A 23,194-nucleotide genomic window follows, 5' to 3' on the forward strand; every position below is an offset into this window, starting at 1 on the left:
CTTCCCATTTGGATTCCAGCTTGAGAATCCTCCAGTGGAATTGTAATGGATAATTGTGTCACCTCCCGGAGTTGCAGCCCCTTCTTTCCTCCTACTCTGCTGCTTGCATTGCTCTCCAGGAGACCCATTTTGTCAATTCTTACTCACCCACCCTTCATGGGTTGCACACTTTCTGTCGTAACCGAATCGGCCCCTTGTGGGCTTCTGGTGGTGTTTGCACCTTGGTCCACAAGGACATTGTTAGTAAATGGGTTCCCCTCCATACCACCCAGGAAGAAATTACTGTCAGGGTCCATCTGGCCGCTCCAGTCACAATCTGTAATCTCTACCTCCTGCCTGACAGGCCGCCCTTTATCCCTTGCCCTAACCACCCTTCTTCAACAACTCCCTTCTCCCTTCCAGCTTCTAGGTGACTTTAATGCCAGCAACCCTCTTTGGGGTAGTTACACAACTACTGCCCTGGACAGGACAGTTGAAGCTGTTCTGGCAGGGCTTGACCTCTGTCTACTAAACACCAATGCTCCCACACACTTTAGTGTGGCACACAGCACTTTCTCTGCCATTGACCTCCCCATCTGCAGTCCCGGCCTTCTTCCCTCCATTCAGTGAGGTGTCCATGATGACTCGTGTGACAGCGATCATTACCCGATTGTTTTGACCTTCCTTCAGTGTATCTCGCTCCATCACCCCCCCCCCCCCCCCCCCAGGTGGGCATTCTCTAAAGCTGATAGGGGTGCCTTCTCCTCTGCTACCATCCCCCCTTTTACTACCACCAGCAGTATTGATGAATCTACACAGACTTTGACTGCCGCCATTCTTTCCGCAGCTGTTTCAGCCATCCCTTCTTCCTCAGGTTCCCCCCGTCGGAAGATGGTCCCTTGGTGGACTGTGGAAATTGCTGTGGTCATAAAAGACCGCTGCCATGCTCATCAACACTTCAAGTGGCACCCTTATACTGCTCTCCTTCTAGTCTTTAAACAACTCCGCACCTGGGCGCATTAATCAAATTTCAGAAACTGATTTGCTGAGAACAATATGTGGCTGCCATAGGACCATACACCCCCTCTTCACAAGTCTGGGCGAAACTCAGGCGAATTTTTGGCCCTCGTCCTCCCACCGGCATTGCAGAAATTTCTGTGCATGGTGTTGTCCTTACCCATCCGGACTTTGTCGCAGAGCATTTCGCTCAATACTTTGCCCAAGCCTCTGCATCCACTCAGTATCTGCCCACGTTCCTCCTACTGAAAGAGTGCTCGGAACGACTGCCTTTGTCTTTTGTTTCTCGCTGCTTAGAGCCCCATTTAGCGAGTGGGAATTCACCAGCGCCCTCGCCCTTTGTCCCAACACGGCTCCTGGACCGGATCGGATACATAACCAAATGCTCCAACACTTATCGGTGGCTGGCCACCGTCGTATACTGACCCTTTTCAACCGTCTGTGGAGTGAGGGGGTATTTCCTACCCTGTGGCAGGAAAGCACTGTTATTCTGGTGTTGAAGCCTGGGAAGCCATCTCTTCAGTTGGATAGCTACTGTCCAATTAACCTTACCAACACCCTCTGCAAGCTCCTTGAATGCCTGGTGAGTCAGTGGCTTGAATCCCACAACCTTTTATCATCGACTAAAGGTGGTTTTCACCGTGGCCACTCTATGGTGAATAACTTGGTCCACCTGGAGTCTGCTATCCGGTCAGCTTTTGCCCATCGGCACACATTGCAGTCTTCTTTGAACTTCATAAAGCCTACAACACCACCTGGTGCCACCAGATCCTCACCACCCTTCACGAATGGGGCCTTCGTGGCACTCTGCCCGTTTTTATCCGTAACTTTCTTTCTTGTCACTCTTTCTGGGTCCAAATTGGTTCCACCTACAGCACTTCCCATCTGCAAGAAAATAGGGTTCCACAGGGTTCCTTGCTGAGCGTCCCTCTCTTTCTTGTATCCATTAATGGACTTGTGGTGGCTGCTGGGCTGACAGTGTCCCCCTTTTTGTATGCTGACGATTTTTGTACCTACACTCATGCTCATAAATTAAGGATAATTGTAGAATGTGGTGCCACACAACATGGTACTACACAAAACTGGTGCTAATAGCACAGGCACATAGGGAACACTGACGGCACAGATCTTTAAGTGCACAGTATTGGTTATATGTCGAGAAAACCATCCCAAAACACATGCTGCAAAATGCCGCTGTTTCCTGCGCATGTACCCTGACATCAGTATGGGATATGATCACCATGCACACGTACACAGGCCGCACAACGGGTTGGCATACTCTGGAACAGGTGGTTGAGCAGCTGCTTGGGTATAGCCTCCCATTCTTGCACCAGTGCCTGTCGGAGCTCCTGAAGTGTCACAGGGGTTTGAATACGTGCAGTGATACGTCGACTGAGAGCATCCCGGACGTGCTCGATGGCGTTTAGGTCTGGAGAATAGGCAGGCCACTCCATTCGCCTGATATCTTCTGTTTCGAGGCTCTCTCCATGATGGCAGCTCAATGGGGCCGTGCATTATCATCCATCAGGAGGAAGGTGGGAGCCACTCACCCCTGAAAAGGCAGACATACTAGTGCAAAATGATGTCCCTATACACCTGACCTGTTACAGTTCTTCTGTCAAAGACATGCAGGGGTGTACATGCACCAATCATAATCCCACCCCACACCATCAAACGACGACCTCCATACAGGTCCCTTTCAAGGACATTAAGAGGTTGGTATCTGGCTCCTGGTTCACACCAGATGAAAACCCAGTGAGAATCACTGTTCAGACTATACCTGGACTCGTCTGTGAGCATAACCTGGGACCACTGTTCCAATGACCATATACTGTGTTCTTGACACCAGGCATTACTGGCTCTCCTGTGACCAGGGATCAGTGGAATGCACCTTGCAGGTCTCCAGGCGAATAAACCATGTCTGCTCAGTCATCTGTAGGCTGTGTGTCTGCAGACAATTGTTCCAGTGGCTGCAGTAAGGTCCTGAGCAAGGCTACCTGCCGTACTCCGTGGCCGTCTGCGGGCACTAATGGTGAGATATCGGTCTTCTTGTGGTATTGTACACTGTGGACGTCCTGGACAATTTCCTGTCTGCTGGAATCATTGCCATAATTTTGAGATCACACTTTGTGGCACACGGAGGACCCGTACTACGACCTGCTGTGTTTGACCAGCCTCCAGTCACCCTAGTATTCTACCCCTCATAACGCCATCAATATGTGTGTTCTTTGAGCCGTTTTCAACACACAATCACCATTAGCACGTCTGAAAACATCTGCACACTTACTCGCTGCGCCATACTCTGACATGCACCAACACACCTCTGCGTATGTGGACTGCTGCCAGCGCCACTGTGCGATGACCGCAGGTCAAATGCACCACCTGAGGTGATTTAAACCCGCAAACCACCAACCAGACCATTGTTTCACCATGTATCATCATTATCCTTAATTTATGAGCATGAGTGTACGTTGCTTCCTCCGTCATGGGAACTGCAGAATGCTGTCTACAGGGGGCAATCTACCTCTCGCAACCTTGGGCTCTCTCCCATGGTTTTCAGTTTTCGGTGGCCAAGTTGTGTGTCATGCATTTCTGCTGTTGCCGTACAGTCCATCCCCATCTGGACCTGTTCCTCGATGGCCAGTCCCTCGAGGTGGTGGACGGCCAGCGCTTCTTGGGTCTGGTCTTCGATTCCCAGTTGACATGGCTCCCTCATCTTTGCCAGCTGAAGAGGACATGCTGGTTACATCTCAATGTTCTTAGATGTCTGTGCAATACCACCTGGGGTGCAAACTGCTCTATTCTACTGTGATTGTACAAAGCACTGGTCCAGTCTCATTTAGACTACAGGAGTCATGTCTATGGTTCTGCGTCACCTTTGACATTCCAGATACTAGACCCCATCCGCCATCGTGCGGTATGACTTAAATATGGTCTCCTTTATCCAGACACGGAGATCAACCTCCCACGGCGGCGGCCACAATGTGGGCTTACCATGGCTGCCCGCATTCAGTTGCTCTTTTCTGAGCTCCAGCACTTCCCTGTACCGCCTCTTTTCTCCGCTCACACACGTACCCCTCTGTGGTGCATCTCTCGGCCACAGCTCTGTCGTGTCTCTCCATGAATTCAAATGATTCTGTCCCTCCGGAGGCCCTTCACCACCAATTCTACTGTCTCCTCAGTTCATTCCAGGGTTCAGAAGTGATTTATACTGATGGCTCCATGGTTGCTGGTCACACTGGTTATGCTTACACCTATGCGAGACACAAGGAACTTCGTTCCTTGCCAGATGGCTGTAGTGTTTTTATTGCAGAATTGAGAGCCATCTTGCACGCACTGGACCGTATCCGCTTCTGCTCAGGACTGTCCTTCGCTATCTGTAGTGACTCCTTGAGTAGTTTGCAAGCTATTGCCCAGTGCTTCCCTCGCCATCTGTTGGTCATAGCTATCCAGGACTCCCTTTCTCTTCTTGATCAACATGGATACTCAGTGGTTTTCATTTGGACCCCAGGCCATGTTGGGATCCATGGCAATGAACTTGCTGATCAACTGGCTAAATTGGCTACTAACTTGCTGTTGGCATTCCGGAAATAGATCTTCACTTAGCATTACGTCATCAGGTTTTGGGACTTTGGAATGCAGAATGGTACACTCTTTCTTCTCTGAACAAGCTCAGGATGATAAAGGATTCTACAACTATGTGGCGGTCCTCCTTACGGGCCTCTCGTAAGGCCTCTGTCATCCTTTGCTGGCTCTGCATCAGCCATGCTTGGCTGACTCACAGCTATCTCCTCCGTTGTGAGGACCCCCCTCTCTGTCGTTGTGGATTGATGTTGACTGTGGTTCACCTCTTAATGGACTGTCCCAACTTAACCGTCATGCGACAGAATTCTGGCTTTCCTGACTCGCAACCCCTGGTGTTAGCTGACAATGCCTCAGCGGCTGATCTCATTTTACAGTTTTTTTGTGATGGGGTTTTTATTGCTTTATTTAAGGGTAGAACCTTCAACCTTATTGGTGTGTGGAGGGGATGGCAGGCTGTCTTGCTCCCCCATTCGTCCCGATTGGACTGGCTTTGATTGGGCTTGGTGGTTCACCCTAGCCATCTGTTTTCCCACTCCTCTCCTTATGGAGTCTGTTTTATCTTGAGTGTCTACCTTGTCTACCTGTGCTTCTTTCTTCATGCTGCTGTCATTCATTGCTTTCTATCTCTCCTTTCTTCTTCTGCCTTCTTCCTTCCTACTCTGTCAATAGTTTGTAATTTTATGGCCATTGTAGTTCCCTCTTATAGTGTGAGGTTTTATCGGTTTTAGTTATCCCAAGGCCGGAGGGACTGATGACCACATAGTTTGATCCCTTCTCTCAATCCAACCAGCCAACCAAATGTTCTCTTGGTCACTATTTAAGGTGTGCCCAGATAGTGTGGTTGTTACAAGATTTCCCTATAAATGCCAGGGATTCAGAGATCCTCTGAGATACATTGCCTGGCACTAGTGGTTACTTTCAGTGAACCCTCAATCTAACCTGGAAAAATACTATTTTGTAATTTCCTGCACGTATAACATGTAGGATACCTATCTGTAAAATGTTCAAATACATTATGAGTAATTAAGGAAACAAAAATGAGTAACATTGTGTTAAAATGTAACAGCAGGATGTGTATCAAATTTGTAGTGGAAATTTATTTGACTGAAATACTGTTGTAACCTAAGGTCGTGATGAACTATGCTGCCATTACTTTATGACTTGCTGCAAATAAACAGCAGCTATACAAGGTGGAAGTTGTTCAGTAACAAACTGACCGGTCACTACAAGTATCTGGAGTCATGCTCTCTGCAGCATTTCCCACGGATGCAGAAGAGTGCATATAGGAGTCACAGTGGTCCCACAGCCTGTGGGTCCTGTTGTATACTACATACTTTGTCAGCACACATCATCTAATGTATGTAGAGAGCAGCATGCAGTTGCTGTCAAATCTAAGACCTGCAGTAACAGTGTGTCTCAATCATGTGACTGGGAGTCGTTTTACATGTTGAGAAAATCTGAGTCACTAAGTAACAATGAAAATAATCAGTTTTTGACAATATAATGTAACTGGATAGATAAAAAATCTACTCACCAAGTGGGAACGGAAGAACACACACACACACATATATATATATATATATATATATATATATATATATATATATATATGTGTGTGTGTGTCTGCTTGTGTCTGTATATGTGTGGATGGATATGTGTGTGTGTGCGAGTGTATACCTGTCCTTTTTTCCCCCTAAGGTAAGTCTTTCCGCTCCCGGGATTGGAATGACTCCTTCCCTCTCCCTTAAAACCCACATCCTTTCGTCTTTCCCTCTCCTTCCCTCTTTCCTGATGAGGCAACAGTTTGTTGCGAAAGCTTGAATTTTGTGTGTATGTTTGTGTTTGTTTGTGTGTCTGTCGACCTGCCAGCACTTTCATTTGGTAAGTCACATCATCTTTGTTTATAACAGAGGGAAACATTCCACGCAAAGGCAGAGCCATGTGTGAAAGCACCCACGTGATTTACCAACTGACCTGCCTACGCTGTGAGGCATTCTATGTGGGAATGACCAGCAACAAACTGTCCATTCGCATGAATGGACACAGACAGACAGTATTTGTTGGTAATGAGGATCACCCTGTGGCTAAACATGCCTTGGTGCACAGCCAGCACATCTTGGCACAGTGTTACACCGTCCGGGTTATCTGGATACTTCCCACCAACACCAACCTATCCGAACTCCGGAGATGGGAACTTGCCCTTCAGTATATCCTCTCTTCTCGTTATCCGCCAGGCCTCAATCTCCGCTAATTTCAAGTTGCCACCACTCATACTCTCAACAACTTCTTTGCCTCTACTCTTCCACCTCGACTGACATCTCTGCCCAAACTCTTTGTCTCTAAATATGTCTGCTTGTGTCTGTATGTGTGGATGGATATGTGTGTGTGTGCGAGTGTATACCTGTCCTTTTTTCCCCCGAAGGTAAGTCTTTCCGCTTCCGGGATTGGAATGACTCCTTACCCTCTCCCTTAAAACCCACATCCTTTCGTCTTTCCCTCTCCTTCCCTCTTTCCTGATGAGGCAACAGTTTGTTGCGAAAGCTTGAATTTTGTGTGTATATTTGTGTTTGTTTGTGTGTCTATCGACCTGCCAGCGCTTTTGTTTGGTAAGTCTCATCATCTTTATATATATATATATATATATATATATATATATATATATATATATATATATATATATATATATATATATAAGGAAGAAGGGTGAAGGAAAAGGACTGGATAGGTTTATGGAAAAGGGTACAGTTCAGAAAAGCCACGACAACCCTATGTCAGGGGAGACTTACCGGACAATAAGTCTCCTCTGATACATGATTTGGGGTGACTTTTCCGAACTCTACCCCTTTCCCTAAAGCACTCCAGTCCTTTTCCTTCAACCCTCTTCCTTCCCTTCAACTCTTCTGCCGGAAGAAGGAGCCACTGGCTTTGCAAGCTTGCATACTTAAAACCTTTTTTTGTATGTGTGTTCTTCTGCCACCACTTGGTGAGTAGATTTTTTACCTGCCTAGTTACATTATAAATCATTAAGTAAACTATCAAAAAACACTGAAGGGAGCTATACCGATAAATTTTTCCAGTGTTTCACTCTACTTGCATACCATTCTATAGTCTGCTTTTGCATGTTTATAAGGGCCCATTTCACAAAAGTAAGATCCTTGCTTTTCTTCGTTCATACTTCAGCTTTAGCATGCTATCTTTTCAGATGATGAAATAATCCAAAACATATATTAAGTTATAATTTCCCATTACATAATGTGTGTAATACATATTGTTTCTTTTTAGTAAAGAGATTTTAGGTAAACCACTTCAGTTAATAGCTCTACGCCTACAAAAATGTGGAGATGGTCAAAGTTGGTCTGCATTCTCCAGTCTTGTACTAAACATTGAACTACCTACTGAAGATAATGCGCCACCAAAGATAACTCCATCGTGGATTGGTTGGCAACGCAATGAAAAAGGAAAATTTGGTCCTCGACTTGCCAAACTCAGTGCTTCTATGGATCCTGCCAAGTGAGTTCCCCAAAGAGTTTTTTTTCCAAAAAACACGGAACTTCTTGAGGCTATAAATGTAAATTATTAAATCAGAAAACATAACAGTTACTAAGAAACTGAGTTATATGTGTGTATATTATGTCACAGTAGTTATCTGGTTGTGCTGTTACAGAACTGTCCTAGAGAAACTCAAATATGATGGTATTGGAGAGTTCACTGGTGTCTAGTTTTCATCCTATCTAACTAAAACGACAGTGTGTTACCTTACAGAACTCAGTGTACACAATGAAACAGCATCTTCAGAATGGGGAATAATCACTACAGGTGTAGCATGGGGATTGATACTGGGTCCACTCTTGTTCTTGTTATGTATAAATTACCTCCCATAATATCTGCTAGATTTCCCACTTTATGTGAGCTGTCACCTTAACCAATTCTGCTGCCTGAGCATGCTTCCAGGACTGACCCAAGTTTCCTTATCACCAGGTGTCCACATCCAGCACTTCCACAATACTATTTACTTGCCTAGGGAAAGGCCACGACAGTCATGAGTAAGTCTCTTCCTGTGTGAGAATAACAGCAGTTGACACATTGGACAATCTGCACTGATGCACCAGTAGCTATGAGAACTTCATTCACTGTGGAGTCATGGGCTCACTCAAACACAATATCTCCTTTCTGCCATTCTATCACATCTCCATGTTGATCACTCTTTCTAAGCTGATTACCGTATTTACTCGAATCTAAGCCGCACTCGAATCTAAGCCGCACCTGAAAAATGAGATTCGAAATCAAGAAAAAAAAAAAAATTTCCCGAATCTAAGCCGCACCTGAAATTTGAGACTCGAAATTCAAGGGGAGAGAGAAAAGTTTTAGGCCGCACCTATAAATCGAAACAAAGTTGGTCCATTGTAATATGAGACACAATTTAGGTCGAATGAATGACGATACAGCTACAGTAGGTTTGAGTCGTAAGCTTAGCAGTTAAGCTTTACTGGGTAGCCATTGCTATGCGTCACGCACTCCGTCCGTATTTATACGGGTACCTTTCCTTTTTCACGTCTGGTTTGAATTGATTGCTTATTTTGCTTTGATCTGGTAAGTGCCGTTCTCTTTGTTATAGGTGTTTCCGTCACTCTAAGCTGAAAATGCATTACTGTACTGTGTCATGAATTGTTTGTCGCATTCTAATATGAGTGTATACGGCCTGTCCCCACTCGCGGCATGGCTTGTTTTCGTGCGCGCTACCGCCACTTACAATAAAAAAAAAGAGAGAAATCATTTCATTAGCAAAACAACGGCAAGAGACTGCTATTTGTTGTTACTTACACTGCTGCTTTCTTTGATAATGATCAACAAGAACCAAATAATAGACTGCTTTTGATAGGAGACGTTCTGAACGAGAGTTTAGCGAAAAATTTTCTCCGTTTGAAAATCTTTGCAGACGCCTCTTCAGTACATTACATTCTGCACAGAAATTAGAGTCATCTTAGATTTAAGAATCTAATCAATTGCTGTGCTTCATTTCTGACTGTATCACTATTAGGCATAAGAATAATACGAATATAAACATGACATGATATGTATATTCTTCCGCGTTTGCTGTTGTCTCACCCTAGTTTCGTAGTTTATTAGGCAGGCAGGATTTAAATGAGATAGCAGCAAACATGAAAGAATACACGCCAAAATGTTTATATTCGTATCATTCTTATGGCGAAGAGAATACTGTATGTGATTCACAATTCATAAAAGTTCCTATTAGCAACCATCTCTTCTCACAGGTAGGAAAAAATTCAGAACATGGGGTTGGCCATATTGATAAACATCCCAAACAGTCTTGCCAGTCGGATTTTCGTAGTACATTGAAATGCTGCTACATTCGAAGATGAACAATACGGAATTTGTATTTACTTCGTTGGATAATGTATAAAATGCAGTGGTCGAAACTCGGGGCGGAGAAGAAGGTTCGTCTTCCACCCTTATTTACTGACGCGGAGGTTTTGACGCTAGTATTTATCTTTGTGCCTGCAAAGCATGCCTATGCAGCGCTACCTATATTCGACGGCAGAAGTCACTTGTGGCGGCACCTACCAACATTTTTCAGAACTTCCGCTTACTTTGCACTCAATTCTAAGCCGCAGGCGGTTTTTTGGATCACAAAAACTGGAAAAAAAGTGTGGCTTAGATTCGAGTAAATACGGTACATACAACCAGCTAGCACATTCACACCACATGACTGCCACAACTGGGGTGACCAGTGGAGGGTCACCATTTCTACACCATCAACATCCCTTTGAAGTGAGCAGTGTACTGCTTTAAGAGGATGACTAATATTTTGTCTGGTGAACTTAGGTGTGATGGTCCTTAGATCAGATAGTCATTACATTTAGAAGATATCCTCATTGCCCATGTGCTGTTACCAAATCTAGTACTTCCTTATCCAGTCTTCAGTGTACCATATACATATTTTTTGTAATCCTCTGCATTTAATTTCTTAAAGTATTGTTGTTACATAGAATATGACAGTTGCTTTGGATCCTTGTTTCTAAATGTCAGTACTAGCTTCGCCCTTCTGTTGTTCCTAGTGAAGGGAATTACATGAGTTCTGCTACAATATTTTCTTTTTATCCTGCCTCATCTGCTTGCAATGATTTTTATTCTACAACTAATGTTTGCAACATTGCCAGTGGCTTAGCAATAACTGTACAGGCTGCTCTTCAGTCCATTGGAAAATAAATGCCACATTTATTAGCTTGACCTTCACATCATTCCATCTCCGACCATGACAGCTGTCAGGTAGCATGGCTGGTGACTTACTTTTCTGGAGTAGACCAAATGTTCAGTATTATGGGTTTGGTAGGACCACTGCCTTGCAGCCATAGAAAGGGTTTTAATGGCACCATTTTCAGCCTCCTTTGGCTGGATGTTCAACAGTTCAGAATGGTTTTTGGTTGGAAAGACATTCAGTTTGAAAAGTAAACAATTTGAGCAACGTGTGTCTGCAATCAGTGTTATTTAAACAAGTTCAGTATTAGATCTACATAATTTACCATTTGAGCTATCCTTGCTCTGTACTCACTTTTTGTGTTACATCTAATAACCAAACACTAAATTTAAATATTTTCACATTATGCACATAATATTCATATAATGCAAACCGTGTGGGTAAAGGTCTTGCAATTGATGTGCCAGAATCTGTGCCATGGGGAGCCATTGGTGTATGAGAGAGGCAGATCAATCTCAGTGTGAGCTAGTAAATGTAATTAGTGTGTCCTTAAGAGTTATTTCATGTCTGCGTACTTGCTGTCAAGCAGTTAGAAATACAAAAAAAACTCCAGTACAGAATCATTCATAAGAAGCAGCTTTGAGGGGTGTGTACTTCCTCAAGGAGCATAATAACAACTTATTTTCCAGCTTTGTGTGTCTTTTAATCTTTCATTTCCATTTTAGCTGCAAACTGAATGAATTTTTTTCTGTATAGCCTTTGCTATTACATTCTAGTACATGTTTGTCATTTCTTGTTATTCGGTTTCAGTACTCATTATTAATTAATGAAGTTATTAACCCTTTTACACAGGCTTGCTGAAACATCTGTACAGCTGAACTTAAAACTGATGAAGTGGCGACTTGTGCCAAATCTGGATCTTGATGTGGTGCGACAAACTCGCTGCCTCCTCCTTGGAGCTGGAACATTGGGCTGTGCCGTTGCGCGTACTCTTCTTGTTAGTTCAGTGAATTCCATCCTACCTACCTAATTTCTTATATATATCTTGTTAGCAGATAAGTAATTTGCTTTGTTGCAATATTTGGAAAAATATTAATGGTTTTCATCACATGAAGGTATGAGCAGTATGTATTTATCAGTTGCTAACATGAAAGCATTCATAGCAAGAGTGGCGTAAACACAAATGCAAATGTTAAATCAGATGCAACAACTGGCAAATCCCACATTAAGAAGAAAACATGACACAGATAATGGGTCAAGATAAAGAAAATTTATTCTAGTGATGTATCAAAGGAAAAGTTATCACTTTTTCTCCCAATCCTCAAAACTTAAAGAGAAGATTCTTTTCCTATTCCCGTCTGTCAGCCTTGATCTGGTAGTTTTCTTTTACACGAGTGTGGTTGTTTTTCTGGAGTTTCATATGTTTATCTTCTGTACTTACTTCTGTATGCCACAATATATAATATATTAATTTCCATAATGTTTATATGCTAATATACACTGCTTGACAGCTGCTAAGGAACAGAGAAATTTTTGTGCAGTGTACCACGTCATCATTGGTACCACCTATTTTCTATCTTCCTCCTTCTGTAAGGATAGAGTTCATGGTCTACACCACACGATGGCATGACGAGGTCACACGCTCCTGCACGCGCTAGATGGTGCAGTGACGAATGGAGCTGGGAGCGACAGCCCTCCTTCTGTAAGGATAGAGTGTGTGGTCAACACCACACAATGGCATGACGAGGTCGCACGCGCTAGATGGTGCAGTGACGAATGGAGCTGGGAGCGACAGCCAGGATAGAGGTGGACATTTATGATGTGACAGCAGACTTGGGTGGATTGTGGATTATGTGGTGTGCCCGTATTGCTGGTCTCTGGAATCATGTGCCCAAGCTGTCTGTCAACTCTGGTGGTTTGGCAGAACAGCTCCAAGAACTATGTGTGACTTTTGTACTCGGAGGCGTGCATTAGTCCTGGCTGAATTGGTATCATTAACCCAGTGGGGCAATCTATCCCCCTTCAGACTTGTAATAGGTGAATGCATGTCATAGTAGGAAAGTAAGACACATTGAAAGTTGTGTAACTTCCGTGAGACATGACTGGTGCAGACATTTTGTGATTGTGCCAGGTACTTACCCTTTTGTCGCCACACAGAGAGTAATGGAAGATATGTTTTGTCTTTTAAACCTCAGGGTGCTGTTTTAGTGTATGCTCATTCTGCAAAGTGTAATTCATGACGTACTCAAGGTAACGATGTATTTAACGGAATCATTTTAATGCACCCATGTTATTTCCCTATCGAGGATTCTTGAAGGCGGTGCATTTCAAAGTGTTGGTTGTAATGTATGACTATTTGGCTAAGACTGATTAGCTAAATACTTGATGTGATGATTTTCCTAAATTAGCCTTTCTAATGCATTGATGTTAATTATTAGTTTTCCACTTTGAGAATTCGTTAAATCCATTTCTCATGTTTGAGATTAATGGTGATATGGAATTAGTAATTTTATGGCCTATTGTCTAGTTTCTTATTAATGTCAGTTAATGATTAATTTTGTGCTGAATGTGGTCTCCCCCCCCCCCCCCCCCCCAAATATTTGTGCATTACTGAGAAAGCTTTTGATCGATATGTTGAAAGATCATTTGGATCTGCTATATCAGTGGTTATTAACTTCTGTGTTTTTGTGGTGGCACGGGTATTGATACATCAGTCTGTTCGAGTCTAGTCTCTATTTACAAAATATCATATTTTATTGCTGTTTTCTTAAGATTGTCTCAACCTTGCTTATATTAATAAATGTATTTCAAAATTGTATCCCAACTCACACTCAATCAGTTGCTCCATGCCTTTACATCTACCTTCCCGTTTATAATTAAAAATGGTACAGATTACACCATATGGGAAAGCAGGATAACAGATATAAATAACATTCATGTCTGACACAGGTCAGACTCTCAGTGAAGAATATGCCCTCCTCAGGCACTAATGCACATTCTGCACTTGTTAGTCATGCTGGGCTACCAAACTGTTGCGGAGTCTTGGGGGATACTGTCCCACTTCTCTCTCAAGGCTGTTTTCAGTTCTTGCATGGGTAAGGGAAGGGTGTTCATTGAGAAACACATCTGCCAAGAGCATCCCAGGTATGCTCTGAAGAGTTTAGGTTTGGGAAGTGTCCAGGCTCCCCCATACATTCAATACATTACTTTCCAGTGTATCCGAATCTCAACGGTCCTGTGTGGGCAGGCATTGCCATCCATAAACAGATGAACGTGATCCAGAATATTCTCCCTGCAACACCACTGTACTGTAACAGTACCTCATGCAAAGATATACAGCCGTGTTTGGCCATCATGCACAATGCCTGCTCACACAATAATGCCTAGGCCATACGGATGATGTCCATGAACATTGTTTGGTATTTAACATGTTCCCTTCTCTCTCCACAGTAATTGGTGCCCCAAATCACTTGCCACTGTGAAGTGGAATCATTAAAGAACGCCACTCTGGGCCACTATTGCTGACCGCAACCAACATGCTCCGTACACCAACGAACTCTTTCTCAATGATGTCGTGGTTGAAGTGGGATGCACTTTACAGGCTCCTGGGCATATAAACCATTCTGACATAATCATAGCAGAATGATTCTGACAGACAGTTGTACTGGTAGTGGTTGCAATGTGTCCAGTGATCTGCCTAGGTATGAGCTGTCTGATCCTTTTCGTCTTTTACTATCACAATCCTCTTGTGGTGCAGTGGTCCAGATGTGACTACTGCCATGCTTTTGTATAGCATTTCCACCTTCAGTGGCCTTTTTGATTGCGTGATGACACTTTTGGAAACACCCAGTTATTGTGGCTTTAGTAGTAACACTTTAACTGACTTCAAACCATCAGACTGCTCATCCACAATCGTAAGCACTCAGATGGTGTTTTGCAGACATGTTGTGACACCACACAGAATTTCTCACTAATCGGTTCCACGACAACCATCAAACACCTTGCTGCATGAATTGTCAAATGCGTACAGAACGTTTGTGCACAAGCTTTAGTACAGTTAACACATCTCGCCCTCTACATTTCATTTTACTATCATTGGTTGGGTGTTCTGTAGCTATTGTCTGCAGTTACATAGCAATTGGCAGTTGTTCCTTAGAAGTTGTCAAGCAGTGTTCTAATGATGTACCTTCATTGTAAACATATACAAACCATTATAAACTTAGTGATCAAAAGACACGGGAAGGTTCATCCCAGCTGAAAATGAGCCATGTATGATGTCTGAATGTTGTGGTTGGATGATGCTTAAAGTGTGAGTATAGGCATGATATGTGAGACATCTGTTACAGACATGCATGCTGTAATCATGGCTCCACATCACGTGTTTACCCAGTTTGAACATGGGGTTGTGATAATGCAAGAGGCATGGGGCACAGCATATAGGAGAATACACAAGAATTCAGTTTTCCAAGTTAAACTCTGTCTAGAGTGGATTGTCAGTATTGTTGAGACAGTATTTCCACATGCAAAAAACCACTGCACAGAATAACCACAAGTGTCTGAAGGATGGACGCCATGTCACCTCTGCATATCTTTAAAGGACAATGTCAGATCACTGCCATTTTGAATGAGGTGCATCATGCATCCAGAATCCATTTCTAACAAGACAATAATAGAGACAAATGCACCACATAGGCTTCAGCTGCCAACAACTGATTCATGTCACAGTGCTTTCCCATGTCTTTTGCTCACTCAGTGTGCAGAAAGGCCAGTGACCCTATTACAAAAGAAAAAAATAAGAGAGAGCGTTACATGTTGCATTTCAGCCATAATGCATATAAATTCATACTATTTATCAACTTAATATCATTCAGATAAATGTAAACCACTACAGCACAGTAGTTATCAGGCAGTCAGAAGATATCCTGTTCAGAATTTCAAAGAGAGAAAATAAAATTAGGATTCAATATAAATAATATCTCTTATCTATAAACTCTTCCCCCGACATTCATTAAAATACGTGCTTGTCTGTTTTTCATTGTTTTATATTTTAGCTTGCTATTGCATGTTTTCTTGGATATGTTTCACTTTCTGCAGAATTAATCTTTTAGTTATCTGCAACTCCTTTTTTTTCTTTTCCCCATTGCATCAACAGTCAACTATATTCTGTCTGCTAGTCAGTGAGAGGATTTAGTATTCCTTTGTTTCTCACGCTGTTTTTATAGTCTGTTTTTCTTTGAAGAATCTATGATTTTGTTCCCATTATAGATACTGGAGATATCATTTGTGTTTCAGTATTTGCTCATGGGTGGACAGTATCGTCCTTTTTTCCCTATTCACATCTAATGTCTAATTACATTCAGAGAGAACTGATAGTGGTTGGTGCCTAATAACTACACTTTACAATTTTTTTATGTTTTTGTTTAGTATGAATTGTTCTTGTTATCTTCCTATGACAATTATTTTGCTTTCTGTTCAGTCTTGGTGTGTTAATTTCAGCTAAAAAGCTCTCAATTAATGTTTGTACAAACTACAGAATTTCTGAAACTTTGGGAAGTAAGGCAATTGCTGAAAGTCATAAAGATTAACATTGTCACTATGTTTATCACATTGCTTGGATATAAAGTGTTTCTGCAGAACATTTGCTAACAATTCTTGATGAATCCTAGTTGTAATTAATATATCATTTTCAAGAAGAATATAGGTAATCTGATCTCTCAGATTTTCTTGTCGTGATTGATTAAGATGTACTTCCAGGTGTTCAGTCAAGTCTGTATTTCTGTTTTTGCAAATATATTAATGACTGACACAGTTGTTTTCTCCAGGTACTGTGAGTTATGCTATAATGTGTATTCATTGCCTGTATTCTGACGGCCTGGTTGGAGTATAGGCAATGAGTACACACAATAGTGTAACTCATCACACCTGAAGAAGACAACTGGGTCGTTGGACGAAGTATTGTGCAGAAATGGAAATCAAAACTCAATTGAACACCTGGAAGTACGTCATTAATACCTGTAATGTTTGATCTCTAGCTTTTTTGTATTTTCTTTACAGGCATGGGGAGTGCACACCATAACATTTGTAGACAGTGGCACTGTTTCTTTTTCAAATCCAGTTAGGCAGTCACTGTACAAATATGAAGACTGTTTGCATGGGGGCCATCCTAAGGCTGTTGCAGCAGCTGAATCTTTGAAAACTATTTTTCCTGGAGTTGTAAGTAATTAAAGTTAAGAGTTTTATCAGTCTGAAAATTCAAATGGGAAAACTGGTGTATTATAAGGAGGCAAATGGCTGGTCAGTAGTTATCTTCATGGGCTAAAAATTTTTAGTAACATAAACAGAAACAAGAGTATAATATACTAATTGTAGCTTTAGGAACTTCATTTTCCTCCAGAGAGGAAAGAGAAATTGGTCAGGGAAGGTTGGAAAGAGGGATTATTCACTCAGACCATAGATTAAGTAGGATCCATTTGTTGAGTGGATGAAGGGAGACAAATGTTTAGGAGCAGGCATCAGAGAGTAGGTCTAATACAGCCAGCATCAGTTTGGAGATGACAGAACAGACAAGAGTGAAGTAAAAAATTTAGTATTTGTCATCCCTATAAGAAAAAAAAAGGACTGTGCATTGAACACATGATAGTTGGTAAACAAATCATGAAGATTCATATGTTGCACTGTCTTGGACACTTTAGAATGTATCAGTGGTGTGGCTGGGATAAATGGAGTGAAGTGGGTACATCAGACAGATTTTACAGTGGGAACCATTGTAGTTGTCGAAATGACAGCCTTGGAATGTCATATGTTTCCTGAGTATGTTACAGAGGTTAAGATGCCGGCAGAATATGACAGTGGTGGTATAAGGAGGATATTAGTGATGGATGATCTGATTTCAGGGCCTGATTTGAGAAAGTCATATTCTTGGTGATGTAACGTATCGGGGCATTCAATTCCTGGATGTTCCTGGGTGAAAGTAAGAGCCATATTTGTCAGAGGAAGAGACTGCCAGGAGATTTGTTTGTAGGAAAGATCTGAGTCTGTGAGCACACACAATATAATTGACCTTCAAACTAACCATAAAATTAAGCAAAATGTCTCACACTAGGTGAGGAAGCTACTCATACCATTGGTTAAATACTTCAAAAGTTGATGTCCATCTACCTCACCCCTCACTCGAAACTACCATCCACAACCAGTATGGACTGGAACTCGGTACATACAGATAAAACAGCAGTAAAGTAGATTAGAAGTAACGACCTGTTTATTCGGGTTACAGGTACAGGAATAAATAACATTATCAAGCAACTGTACAATCTGTGTGGGTACAGGGAGACATAGCATTTAGCAAGTAATCACCTAGGGCAGGGGCGGGCAGGAATCCTGCATGTGTGCGGTGCACTTGCACGCGTGCAGTTAACAGGTGTTCTGCGTGCACACAGGGGCAAGCTGGCAACCCGCTTATCTCCCCTCCACACCATACCGTCTGTCCACTCCTTTCTCTGTAATGTGTTTTGTCTCCTAGCTTGCTTTATTGAATGAAGGAATAATGTTATTAGGAGTGCTTGAAAGAAATCATGGCTTGAAAGAGTATGTATTACCTACGATACGTTTTATTTAATTATCACTGGTGGAGTTTACAATACGTTTAATATCTGGAACAAAATTTCTACATTCAAACGCAAACAGTTACGCAAACTTTCATCACTGATGTTTGCTCTTAACTGAGACGTATTAATTCAGCCAATGGTTTTCCAGCTCTCGCTATATTAAGCGCAATCTAATGACTTGCACATACCGCTGGGCTATCACTGTTGTGCTGAAAAATTGAAAACAGTGCTCCATAAAATGTTAAATCAGTTACTTGAGAGACATGACGAAAGAAAGTCGCAGATCTCACTGGACAACAGCAACTACGACAGATTCCTCTCCTGCGGTCTAAGGCGCTGCAGTCGTGGACTGTGCGGCTGGTCCCGGCGGAGGTTCGAGTCCTGCCCTTAAACTCAGTCAGTTTCCCCATCCGCTCAGAATCTGACAATAAATTGTACTCGTCCTTCTGAAATTTATTATAATGGCCTTCAATACTAAACTTCCGCTGACCAGGGAGAATATTGCCAGATATTAAAAACCTCGAATTTTCACGTTTTTGCACAAAGAAAAAATGATTCTCCCACTCCTTTTTAAAAGATAGCAAATCTCCACTTCTCCGTTTCCTTGTTTCACTCTGCATTTTCCGGTACTTCAAATACAACGTTCACTACATAGCGGTCGCTTCGCATCAACGTCCGCAGCTTAGCCTGGCACTACACTGCCGCAACCTGCCAGCTGTCGCCACTGCCCCAGTCGACGACTGCACGCGAGCAGCACACGTGCAGAGCTGTGCGCTCATGAGCTGCGTGCAACGTTTGCCCGTCCCTGACCTAGGGAGTTTTTTGAGTCATCAGTCTTTTGACTGGTTTGACATGACTTGCCAAAATTTCCTCTCATGTGCCGACCTCTTCTTCTCAGAGTAAAATTTAGTAACATACTTCCTCACTTATTTACTGGATGTATTCTAGTCTCTGTTTTCCTCTACAGTTAACATCTACAGCTTCCTTGTAGTCCAGGCACCCAGGGCCTAGGGGGAGCATCATTGATTAGTAATCAAAAGTCCTCAGTCCTGCATTCAAACCCTGGCACTGCTTACATTTTGAATAAAAAATATCTGTAATGGTGGCCAAAGAGTTCAGGCATAAGAAGTCACCCTCATTCAGCCAATGGCCTTGTCAGAGAGGGAAGAGAAGCGGACAAAGGTTCAGGGCACTCTCTTGCCCTTGAGATGGGAATAATCAACAATGACCAATGGCATAAGGACGCAAAGGCAATGGAAACCACAGTGTTAAAGACACACAATGTGTATCCATGGGACATAGGACCTGTAATTGAAAAAGTGTCATGATGATCTCCCTATTCAAAAAAGATTGCAGTGTATTCCCCCCCACCTCCACCTTTGGATCTCTAGAAGGGCACATCCAAGGGAGGAATGACCATGAGAAAAAGAGTGAATAACCAACAAAAACATAACATTCTATGAGTCATAGTGTGGAATGTCAGAAGTGTAAACATGGTAGGGAAAATTTGTAAACATGGTAGGGAAAATTTGAAAAGGAAAATGCTGAGTATCAATCTAGATATTGTGGGGGTCAGCAACGTAAAATGGAAAGAAGACAAAGATTTCTGGTCAGAAGATTGTGGAGTAATAGAAGCAGCAGCAGAAAATGGAATTATGGGAGTAGAATTCATTATGAACAGGAAGGTAGAGCAGAGAGTGAATTACTGTGAACAGTGCAGTGATAAGGTTGTTCTCATCAGAATCGACAGCAAACCAACACCGACAACAATACTTCACGTTTATGTGCTGAAGTCACAAGCTGAAGATAAAGAGATAGAGAAAGCATGTGATGATATTGAATAGATAGTTCAGTACATAAAGGGAGGTGAAAATCAAATAGTCATGGGGCGCTGGAATGTGGTTGTAGGAGAAGAACAAAGGCCTACGACAGAATGTGGGCTTGTTACTAGGAATGAGAAACAAGAAAGACTAGTTGAGTTCTGCAATAAATTTCAACTAGTGGTACTGAATACTCTGTTCAAGAATTATATAGGAGGAAGTATAAATGGAGAAGGCCAGGAAATATGGCAAGATTTCAGTTAAATTACATCAGGGTCAGCAGAGATCCCGAAATCGGATTCTGGATTGTAAGGTGTAGGCATGAGGAAATATAGACTCGCAACACAAGTTAGTAATGATGAAGAGTAGGCTGAAGTGTAAGAGACTAGTCAAGAAGACTCAATGCACAAAGAAATGGGATGCAGAAGTACTATGAAATGAAGAGAGATGCTTTAAGATCTCTGAGGCTATAGATACTGCGATAAGGAATAGCTCAGTAGGCAGTTCATTTGAAGAGGAATGGATACCTCTAAAAAGGGCAATCACAGAAGTTGGAAAGAAAACATACATACAAAGAAGGCAATTGTGAAGAAACCATGGGTAACAGAAGAAATACTTCAGTTGATCAATGAAAGAAGGATGTGCAAAAATGTGTAGGGAAATTCAAGAATACAGAAATACAGTTCACTCAGGAATGAAATAAATAGGAAGTGCGAGGATGCTAAGACAAAATGACTGCATGGAAAATATGGAGAAATTGAAAAAGAAATGATTGATGGAAGGACAGACTGAGAATATAGAAAAGTGAAGACAACCTTTGGTGAAATTAAAAGCAAGGATGGTAACATTAAGAGTACAATGGGAATTCCATTGTTAAGTGCAGAGGAGAGAGCTGATAGGTGGAAAGAGTACATTGAAGTCCTCTATTAGGAGGAAAACTTATCTGATGAAATGGTAGAAGAAGAAGAAGAAGAAGAAGAAGAAGAAGAAGAAACAGGAGTCAATATAGAAGATATACGGAATCCAGTATTAGAATCAGAATTTAAAAGAGCTTTGGAACTGGAAGACTTATGATCAAATAAGGCAGAGGTTATAGGTAACTTTCCAATAGAATTTCTAAAATCATTGGGGGAAGTGGCAGCAAAATGACTATTCTCATTGGCAAAATACCATATGACATTCGTAAAAAACATCACCACACAAGTCTGAAGATAGCAAGAAATGCCATGTACAAAAATTATTGCACAATTAGCTTAACAGCTCATGCATCCAAGTTTCTGACAACAGTAATATACAGAAAAATGGAAAAGAAAACTAAGGATGTTTTATATGATGATCAGTTTGGTTTTAGGAAAGGTAAAGGCACCAGAGAGGCAATTCTGATGTTGCAGTTGGTAGGGGAAGCAATACTAAAGGAAAACCATGACTGGTTCATAGGATTTGTTGACCTGGAGAAACCAGTCAACTGTGTCAAATGGTTCAAGATGTTCAAAATTCTGAGAAAAAAATATGGGGGTATGTCAGAGGGAAAGATGGATAATATGCAATATGTACAAGAGCCATGAGAGAACAATAAGAATGGAAGAGCAAGAACAAAGTGCTTGGATTAAAAAGGGTGCAAGACAGAGATGTAGTCTCCTGCCACCATTGTTCAGTCTATATATATCGAAGAAGCAATGATGGAAATAAAAGAAAGGTTCAAGAGTGGAATTAAAATTCAATTTGAAGGGATATCTGTGGTAAGATTCACTGACAACATTGCTATCCTCAGTGAAAGTGAAGAAGAATTACAGGATCTGCTGAATGGAATGAACAGTCTAATGTGTACAGAATATATATTAAGAGTAGACCAAAGAAAGACAAAAATAAGAAGGAGTAGCAGAAATGAGAACAGCAGGGAACTTAACATCGAGATTGATGGTAATGAAGTTAAGGAATTCTGCTACCTAGGCAGCAGAATAACACGTGATGGATGGAGCAAGCAGACTAGCACTGGCAAAGAGGCCATTCCTGGCCAAGAGAAGCCTACAAGTAGCAAACATAGGCCTTAATTTGATGATGAAATTTCTGTGACTGTACATCTGGAACACAGTATTGTATGGTAGTGAAGCATGGACTGTGGGAAAACCAGAAAATAAGAGAATCGAAGCATTTGATATGTGGTGCTTCAGAAGAATGCTGAAAATTAGGTGGGTTGATAAGGTACTGAGGAGGATATTCTCCAGAGAATCAACACAGAAAGGCATATAGGGAAAACACTGATAAGAAAAAGGGGAAAGATCATAGGACATCTGTTAAGACATCATGGAATAACTTACGTGGCACTTGAGGAAGCTTAAAAATTTAATTTTATTTTCTGAGCCATCTGTCTTCTGAATTGTTTGATGCAGCAAGCCATGAATTTCTCCCCTATACCATCCTCTTCACCTCACAGTAGCACTTGCAACCTATGGTCTCAATTATTTGCTGGATGTGTTGCTATCTCTGTCTTCCTCCACAGTTTTTACACTCCATAGCTTCCTCAAGTACCATGGAAGTTATTCCATGATGTCTTAATAAATGTCCTACACTGCTGGCCCTTCTTCTTGTCAGTGCCATCTATGTATTCCTTTCCTCAGTGATTCTGTGGGGTACCTCCTCATTCCTTACCTTATCAGTCCACCTAATTTTCAACATTCTTCTATAGGACTATATCTCAAATGCATTGATTCTTCTTTTTTCCAGTTTTCCCACAGCCCACATTTCACTGCCATGTAATGCTGTACTCCAAACATACATTCTCAGAAATTTCCTCCTCAAATTGAGGCCTATGTTTGATACTAGTAGACTTCTCTTGACCAGGAATGGCCTTTCTGTCAGTCTGCCGTCTCTGTCTTGCATCTTCTTTAATCTGAGTGCTTTGTTCTTGGATTTCCACCCTTATTGTTTCCTCTTGGCTCTTTTACATTTTGCATATTATCCATCTCTTCCTA

At 42.0% G+C, this 23,194-nt stretch overlaps 1 protein-coding gene across 1 annotated transcript in view; it reads left to right on the plus strand.

Moving 5' to 3' along the window:
- Nucleotides 1-23,194, plus strand: part of LOC126235764 (ubiquitin-like modifier-activating enzyme ATG7) — a 110,282-nt gene that overhangs the window by 15,231 nt on the left and 71,857 nt on the right. The window contains exons 5-7 of the mRNA XM_049944563.1: nucleotides 7,864-8,091; nucleotides 11,651-11,795; nucleotides 16,853-17,011. Of these exons, the coding sequence (XP_049800520.1) occupies nucleotides 7,864-8,091; nucleotides 11,651-11,795; nucleotides 16,853-17,011 (532 nt within the window). The remainder of the gene's footprint in view (nucleotides 1-7,863; nucleotides 8,092-11,650; nucleotides 11,796-16,852; nucleotides 17,012-23,194) is intronic.

Source organism: Schistocerca nitens, chromosome 2 (genome assembly GCF_023898315.1).
Source record: "Schistocerca nitens isolate TAMUIC-IGC-003100 chromosome 2, iqSchNite1.1, whole genome shotgun sequence".
NCBI lineage: Eukaryota > Metazoa > Arthropoda > Insecta > Orthoptera > Acrididae > Schistocerca > Schistocerca nitens.